The sequence below is a fragment of the Myotis davidii genome, unplaced genomic scaffold (assembly GCF_000327345.1).
Source record: "Myotis davidii unplaced genomic scaffold, ASM32734v1 scaffold343, whole genome shotgun sequence".
Taxonomy (NCBI): Eukaryota; Metazoa; Chordata; class Mammalia; order Chiroptera; family Vespertilionidae; genus Myotis; species Myotis davidii.
This window is the reverse complement of record NW_006293809.1, coordinates 169525-178759: the sequence shown is the minus strand read 5'-3', so window position 1 is coordinate 178759 and position 9235 is coordinate 169525. Positions and strand designations below refer to the sequence as shown.

Genomic DNA, 9235 nt, shown 5'->3' with positions numbered 1-9235 from the left:
ACACATATATACACACAGATTAGTTTACACATGCTTCCTTGTCTGTCAGCTGAAGTAATGACACCAGTAGCATGGGCACACCCAGCACCCAGATCTTGGTTTCTAGTAAAACATTCCAATAAAAGGAACTAGGGCTCCTGGGAGAAACGGTAATTCTGGGCCTGGGATAGGAAATATGCAAGATGAGGCTAGAGCATCTTGTAGTGTCAGAAAGCTTAAAATAAAAATAAAATAAAAAACACTGCACCCCCACAATAATGAGGGATGTCAAAAACGCAGGAACCATGTGAAAGAGCTCCCAGTGGACAAAGCTGGAACAATTTGAGCAACAAAATAAAATAGTATTGGATTGTAACTCCAAGTATAAAAAACTGACGAGTCCAGACTAACAAGTGACTCAGTGAATACATAAGGAGAATTCAAAATCATTTTTGTAGATGCCTGCCCCACAGGAGGTGGAACATGACCCCGCTGTTTAAGTGTGGCTGTGCATAGAGCCTTCCTGTGAATGAGCACAGCACGGAAAGGGAGAAATGTGACAAACACGCCCTCAGCCAGGTGATTAAGGCCAACACCACCATGATAAGTCACTGTGTACCCTTGATATGGAATGAGAACACGTTTTACCTCCATGATCTTCTCAAACACCCACTGACCTAGTCTAACCATAAGCAAAACTGAGGATATCTGAACAAGTATGAACTTCAGTTAATAGTGATGTATCAATATTTCTTCAATTAAAAAAAATTTAAAATATATTTCTTCGTTATGATGAATGTACCATACTAATGTAAGATATTAATGGGAGAAATTAAGTGTGTATTACTAATACAGAAAACAGATCTGTACTATCTTAATTATTCTGTAAATCTAAAACTATCCTAAAATAGCTCATTAAAAACAAAAAAAAGGCCACTATTTATATACATTTCCACAGAAAAACAGCTTTGAAAACAAACCAGCCACAACATTCTACCTGGTACCTGATTTCAACTGTATATATGGTACAATGATTGATTTTTTTTAAATATATTTTACTGACTTCAAATATTCAATCCTATTAAGCTATCAGTGCATTCAATAGATCCACTCTACTGTAATGGAAGGCACATGGCCATGCAGGACAGGCAGGGCACATGGAACTGGCTGGACAGTAAACAAGCACTTACAGTAGCAGTTCTCTGCTCATCAAACCTGGACAGTTTCTGAAGTTCTCTATAGACAGTTCCAAGAGGTGCGTATTCCAAAATTAGGTACACTCTGGTGGCATCATGGAAATAACCATACAGCCTGAGAATGTTTGGATGCCTGCAACAAAAGGTGAACACTCAACACCTGGTTTTAAAGCAGATACAAGACGTGCTCAATACCAAACACTTTTTTTTTAAAATATATTTTACTGACTTTTTACAGAGAGGAAGGGAGAGGGATAGAGAGCCAGAAACATCGATCAGCTGCCTCCTGCACACCCCCTACTGGGGATGTGTCCGCAACCAAGGTACATGCCCTTGACTGGAATCAAACCTGGGACCCTTCAGTCCGCAGGCCGATGCTCTATCCACTGAGCCAAACCGGTCAGGGCCAAACAAACTCTTGGTGTAAAACCAGTGGTAAAAGCTGGTTCTGGTCACAGGAACCTCCTCCTCACACCCCAACTTGAGAATCTGAAACTATAGACTTCACTCTAAGAAAAATACACATATCCACATATCCGTTTACATGCCTTTTAGGGATTCGTGGACCTCACGTTTACCCAAGACTATTATTTCCTTCCTTTAAGCTGTCTTTATTCTTAGGGGGGAAAAACTTGGCTAACTATCAATTCCCTGCTAATTGAAAGAAAGAGAGGCGGCATTCCCACAGTAACTGAATACCGAATGCTACAACAGCTATAAAAGCGGTCTTCAAGAGTGACAAACGTGTGCAGCTGAGAGTAAAGTACAGCCCATCAGAGCCATCAGTCCTTCTCAACCCCAGCCAGGTGTTGCGAAGTAGGGATGCAGGCATGATACAGACAGATTTTTAAGTATTACCAACTGATTCAAGTTTGAAAAAAACACTAGGGGGGGGGGGACTCTGGCCAAAGTCAAGCCTGCAAACTCTGCTCACAATTCCGAGTAAGAGGTATCATTCCCCATATTACCCACCTAAAAAAATCACTCCATTAACATAAACCTCCAAGATATATTTTTCAGGCCCACAGCACAAAGTCTACAAAAATCTTCGGAAATGACATATTCCATCGCTCTCTGCAGGACAATGAGGCAGGCAGGCCTTCTAAGAAGCAGTTCACAGCCATTTATCTTCACTGGGAGTTCTGTGCACCACTCTTTGGGAGATACCTGAAAACTCACCTAAGGTGGGACTGTATCTCTACTTCTCTTCTTATCTGATGCTCCACGCCTGCTTTCTCCAGCTGGGCTTTGAATAAGACTTTCAGAGCCAGGATGAACTTGCTCTGTTTTTCCCTTGCCAGGTACACATTTCCAAACTTTCCTTTACCCAGAGGGCGACCAATTTCAAAATCTTCCAAAGTCCATTGCCTTCTAGGAAGAAATGTGACCATTTTAAATTATCAAAAAAACAAATCTCTTCTAACAATTAATGAGTAGTAGACACACCCCATATATAATTTTACAGTTATTTTTCAGACTGTACCATCTGCCAGAACCAAGACAATACCATGATTAATGAGGCACCACAGATATTAAGTCCCTCACACCCCCACCTGCCTGCCACTGGCTGTGAGTCATTGACAAGGAATAATGTAGACATTAGTGCTGAAACACTCAACGGCATTTCAAAAGGCATACAGACCATAAGAGGGATTAGGTTACAGAAATGGCCAGGGATGAATGCCTCCACACCATCTTGGGCTGCTTGCAAACTAACCACAGCCCCCTGTCCTCAGCCCCCTGGGACATGCTAACACTCTCAGGGGTAAAGCAGGAGGGATGGATCCCACAGGGCATTTGGGGGGAACCATTAGATTCTCAGAAAGTCTCCGCTAGGCAGCTAAGCAAAAAAACCGCAACAGTAACTTGCTACAGGCTCACTTTGCTCTAGTACAGCGGTTCTCAACCTGTGGGTCACAACCCCTTTTGGGGGTCGAACGACCCTTTCAGAGGGGTCGCCTAAGACCATCAGAAAACACATATATAATTACTGTTTTGTGATTAATCACTATGCTTTAATTATGTTCAATTTGTCACAATGAAATTGGGGGTCACCGCAACATGAGGAACTGTATTAAAGGGCTGAGGCATTAGGAAGGTTGAGAACCACTGATCTAGACAGTTCAAAGATTGACAGCAGGCTTTTAGAAACTATCTGGGGAAGATACCATAGCCATACTTTGCTATAAGGAACACAATAATTCTATGAACATTGTCAAAATACACAATCATATATATACAGTCCTACAACATGACCCCATTTTTTAAACAAACTTGCATTTATATATATGTATATATATATATAGAGAGAGAGAGAGAGAGAATACACAAACCATATGCAGTGGATACTTCTGAGGGTAGAAAGAAACTTTATTTTACACATTTCTGTAACAAATTCACACAAGCTTTTTCTAAAGTTGAAAAACTTGAGTTTCTAAGTTAACATCCATCATTAAAATCCCTCCTCTTTTATAATTAGAAATATTTATATTTTCAAAGTTACAATATAAAGACCTCTTTATTTTTTAGAGTTCCCGAAATTAAATTTGCAGTGAAATGGTGTTTTCTAATAGAATGATAGCACAAAACTTCGTAAATAAGTAAAGCTTACTTTTTTGATTCTTCGTTTTTCTGTTTTGAAGCCACTTCCTTTTCAGAATTCTTTCCTACACAGAATAATTTAAAAACCTGTTTTTAGGATAACTATACAGAATAAATTAAAAACCTGAGAACAGAAGTAAATCAAACAATGACCACCAAAATATTCATGATCTGGCCATTTTTAGTTTTCTTTATAGAAAAAGACTACCACAGCATAAGCCGACTGCCACCCTGTGAAGTTCACAGATTTCTAGAGTAAAGATGAGCAGACACGTATAGTTAGGCCTTCTGATAAAGTGAAGGCTCCAGACTGAAGATTCTCCCCAAAGCCTGTTTCCAAATGAAGAGCTTCTAAGGCAGAACAGTCTTCCATCCATGACAAGCTCCCCCTGGTCACCTGTCTCCCATGAGGTGGCACAGCCAGCTGTCCATATGCTGCATACCAATAAGATCAACAATGTGTACCCAAACCTAAACCGCTACCTGCCTTTCACGCTACTCCTTGTCAGGGGAAACACAGAACTAGAAGCCACCAATTCAGCAAGATGTACGACAAACCAATGGCACAACAGGGGGCTCACGTCCCTATTTCACCAGCCAGAGGCTGTGGGACATTGCCTCTTGTCTTTCTCTGGCACTTCGAACTCTAGCAGCAGCACAGCATGGTCTGCTCAGATATTCGAATGCAGGGCCCAGCTGGTTTTTCCTTCCATGGTTCACCATCTCAGCTCATGCCATCAATATAACCAGCCTCTCCACGTCCAGTTTACTTAATGCTTCTGCGTCCCAGTTTCCTCCTCTGTAAAACTGCGTTAATGACTCTGACTACCTTCCTAGAGTGGTTACGAGGATTGAAAGACAAGGTGAATGAAGCACTCATCTCAGAGTCTACTGTGTGGGCACTCAAGAGATGGTAAATAGGAACCATTACTATCCATCCTGACCCTACCCCGCCCCCCCACGCCCCCAGTTAAGGCCTACCATCCTGTACCCCTGGGTACAGCATTGCTACTCCAATGCATTCCACACCTCCAGATAAGCTCTCTACAAGGCACGTCAGTCCCTCCGCTGCTCACAAACCTTTCAGCAACTTCCCAACGCACAGGGGATGAAGCCTCACTGCTGAGCACCAATAGTGCCCACAGTGACTTTGGCCCAGCCTGCCTCAGCCCATCCACTTTCCCCCGATTTCCTCCATGCTTGGAACTTGGTTCCTCAAATGTACCATGAGGGTAGGAACCAGGTCTTCTTCCCACAGGCCTGGCCCACTGAGAACTGTTACTTCAACCTGACATCAAGTCTTCTCCCCAATCTCAATAGAAATTATATGAAGGCTATATCAAACAATATAAAATACAAGTCTGTACACTTGTGTGTTTTTTAAGCTAACTAGAAAGCATGACCACACAATGAGTCTCAAAAAGCTGATTTACCAGGGGCTGGTGGCTGGGGCTGCTCACTCTTTTGCGTATTATTCAGTGGTCTGGACACAGGGCAAGGGCCACTGGTTGCCTGCAACTGCTTCTGCTTCAGATTCAGAACCGGTTTATGGCTGGAGACAAGCTTTTGTGCTTTTGAAGGAACTTGCTGGGAGGAATTCGAAGGACACAAGACCCGCTGAGCCTGGCCACTATTTGCAGGTAACGGATACTGAGAAGGAAATTGCTGAGTCACCAAAACACGTTTTGGACCATCACCAGATGGAATTGTAGTCTAGGTTAGGAGGGAAAAATAAAAGAAGCTTCAAGGTCTTCATAAACAAAAGCTGAATATCCTGAGAATTTGTTTCCAGTATAACAAAATAATGAGTGTCAGGGTAAGAGATGGAAGAAAAAAGCTATTTTAATCAGCACTTCTAAAGGACAAGGTTGGTATATGGCTGAAAGGAATACCTGAATGGCACTTCCTAATCCCTCCCCAGCCCCACCCTAAAACCATGCTCCCATAAACCAATGTTCATTAACTCAACTTCCATTTAAAGAGGAAGACAAACACTTCCTAAGAATTCAGTGACTTGGGAATTATGATTTAGCAAAAAGCTGCAATACAGAAACTTTACTAGTATACCAAAATCCCATTTGCACTGAAATTTCTTCGACAATACATGTTTAGAAAAAAATGGGGGGAAAACACCTCTGACCCAGAACCCGGCTCAAAGTGGAGCCCTAGGAAACATCCACTAACATCTGTTTTGACATTCCTCTGAATTTACACTCCCTGAACTGAGACCAGACCAAACTATGGCAAAGAAATTAATTTCTGGCCAGCAAGTACAGGCAAGCATTAGGCTTCTATTGTGTTCATTATGCTGCATACAATGGAAAATACAGACTTGAATAGGTAAGTATAAGACAAAATAGAACAGATACAGTGAGAGAATCAACAAAATGTTCCTGAATGCTGAGAAAATTGGTCTAAAGTTACAAATCCAAAATGAAGGTGAGAAGAATTCCAGATAGAAGACTGATCTCCATTTCGGTTTTATAAACGTGACTGAGGTTACAGATTATTCAGTTTACCTTAACCAACCCTGAAATGCCGTTTTCTTTAGATTTGTCCATGATGCCTGAAAAGAAAAAAGAACCTTTAATTTATACCTGTTATGCTAGATTGGGGTCCTAGCCTCAACAACACACAGAATTTTATACTTTTTCTTTGTCCGAATGAAGCTGACAAGAGGACACTGTTTTCTCATGTGACATAATGTTCAGGTGTGGGCCTTTCCCATAGACCAGGGGTGGGTAAACTTTTTGACTTGAGGGCCACAATGGGTTCTTAAACTGGATGGAGGGCCGGAACAAAAGCATGGATGGAGTGTTTGTGTGAACTAATATAAATTCAAAGTAAACATCATTACATAAAAGGGTATGGTCTTCTTTTTTTTTTAGTTTTATTCATTTCAAACGGGCTGCCATAGACCAACCTCTCCCCTGGTACTGTGCACTGCGTCCCATCCCGTCCCAGCCAGTCTCCTCCCATCACCTTCCCACCCTCCCCTCCCCTTCTTGGTACACAAACTTCACTCCTGAACTGACTCGTCCCTCTGCTCCATCATCTCCTCTCAAATGATCACGTTCATCAGTGTCCAAGCCTACTTCTACACCTGCTACCTTCATAAAAAAAATTCTCTTTACACTCTAACTGAACTCAAGGTATGACCACATCTCCGCCTCCCCTTTCAACAGCAAGTCTCTGGAACAGCTGTCCACACTGATCATCTCTGCTACCTACTATTTCTCTCATCCTCCTGGAGCCCACTCCCCTTCGCCCACCTCATAACTAGCCCCTACTGTCCAAATTCACAGGTCAGTTCTCCACCTCCATCTTACCTGTGTTCTAGGCAGCATGACAAGCTCACTCATTCATTTTCCACTTTCTTCCCTTAGCTTAGACGTAGGCCTACGAAGTCCCAGAATGTGGACCCTGACCACCTCTCTAATCATATCTCCTCTTGTCCATTGCACACCAGCCATACAGAGTTCCTTCCTTTCCTCAAGTCTCCTGCCACAGGGCCTTGGTACTTCCTGTTTCCTCCACCTATAAAGCTCTTTCCCCAAATAGAAGTGTGGCTTGTTCCTTCGTTTCATTCAGTCTCTGGCCAGATGTCCCCTTTCAGACCATCTTTCCTTCATAGCCCTTACTTAACATTTACTTGTACTTGTTTACTGACTGTCTCTCCAGACTCAGATATCCAGCTACCTACTCAGTATTGCCAAAAAAAAAACACAAAAAACAAAAGTAAGCTCCATGAGAACAAGGGCTTAGTTCCATTTTGTTCAAGGTCCCCCCCAGAACATGCCTGAAACACAGAATGTACACCAATGTTTGGGGAATATATTAACCCATTAACAAAGCAAATCAATCATAAAAATAGTTTAGCCTGACCAGTTTGGCTCAGTGGATAGAGCCTGCGGACTGAAGAGTCCCAGGTTCAATTCCAGTCAAGGGCATGTACCTTGGTTGCGGGCACATCCCCAGGAGGGGGCATGCAGGAGGCAGCTGATCATGTTTCTCTCTCATGGATGTTTCTAACTCTCCATCCCTCTCCCTTCCTCTCTGTAAAAAACTCAATAAAATATATTAAAAAAAATAGCTTATAACATTTACTAAACCCATCGAGTCAGGCAGCACTATGCTTTAATTATGTTCAATTGTAACAATGAAATTGGGGGTCACCACAACGTGAGGAACTGTATTAAAGGGTTGCAGCACTAGGAAGGTTGAGAACCACTGGCCTAGAGACTTCACATCAAAGAGTGAGTTAGTAGAAACAACAGACAGATGAAAATATGTGCTTGTCTATGCGAATGCCAATTCCTCACAGGCTCTGCTTTCTTCACTTTCCCTCACAATTACAAGCTGCACACTGAGGTTATATGGATTAAAGGACATAGAGTTGACAGTCTTCAACAAAAACTACAGACATTTGCTCCAATTTCACAAACTTTTCTTTCCCAGGAAGATGAATAACAAGCAGAACAGAGTGAGATCCTGATCCAGAAATTCTGGAGGAAGCTCCGGAAGACTGCTTGTCAGGAGGCTCTGCTCTACAGCCAGGGCCAGGAGTCACGCGGCCAGATGACCTCCACAGACCCCTGCAGCTCAAGCAGGAAAAGGGTTGACCTAACAACACTGTGGGTCCAGGTGCCCCTTCTTCCAAGGAACCTACCAATGCCATCGCACGAATGAAGAAGAATGGAGAGGAAATGAAATTGGGTGCTGCCGAAGAGAGTTTAATTCAACCAAGGACATGGAAAGTCAAGCGCACAGCTACATCCACACCTGGTGAGGAGGGTTAGGCCTAGAGACAGAGGGAGACTTCCAGGCCCAACCGCAGACCCAACACATCAGATGCGGCATTTGGACCATGTCCCCAGATGACTAGCCTGCGCTGGCCCCACCCCTAGTTCTCGGGGGAAACAGCAGGATCACCTGCAGAGCTTGATGGACGCAAACACCTGAGTCCGCCCAAGCGATTCTCATTCACCAGGTAGGCGGGCCTACGTGCTGAAAGGACGCCCCAGAACCCCACAAGGGCAGGCCACGGTCTGAACGGCTCCAGCCCTCCCAAGGGGGCCTCTCGGGGTTGTCATTCATTCACACTCATCCACCTAGCGCAGGACCAGGGCCTTCCCTGGCTATTCTATCCCCCGGGAACCCACACGTTTCTTTCACTGTTGGAAGCTGTCTTGCTAGGTCGTCGTCTGCCTCCTCGCCCCGACTAGAACCTAAGCTGCAAGACAGCAAAGCCCTCGGGTCAGCTCTCTCACCCAGGTGCCCGCTGACAGGGACCATCCCATCAGAAAGTACCCCAGCTCCCCATTCCGGGTGTTTAGGACACACCAAGCGCAAGGACGCCTTAGTACCCGGTGGCGGACGGGAGGGCGCTGGGAAAGCGGGGCTGGGGGAGACGGAGGACAGGGAGGGGAGGAGGACAGAGGACACGGGACCCAGGGACG

At 44.0% G+C, this 9235-nt stretch overlaps 1 protein-coding gene across 1 annotated transcript in view; it reads right to left on the bottom strand.

Annotated features, from left to right (window-relative positions):
- Positions 1-7579, bottom strand: part of AURKA (aurora kinase A) — a 12229-nt gene extending 4650 nt beyond the window's left edge. The window contains exons 1-6 of the mRNA XM_006767754.2: positions 7106-7579; positions 6296-6342; positions 5210-5489; positions 3787-3841; positions 2355-2546; positions 1170-1308 (exon numbers count right to left, since the gene is read on the bottom strand). Coding sequence (XP_006767817.1) covers positions 1170-1308; positions 2355-2546; positions 3787-3841; positions 5210-5489; positions 6296-6337 — 708 coding nt within the window. The 5' untranslated portion in view covers positions 6338-6342; positions 7106-7579. The remainder of the gene's footprint in view (positions 1-1169; positions 1309-2354; positions 2547-3786; positions 3842-5209; positions 5490-6295; positions 6343-7105) is intronic.
- Between the last annotated feature and the right edge of the window lie 1656 nt (positions 7580-9235).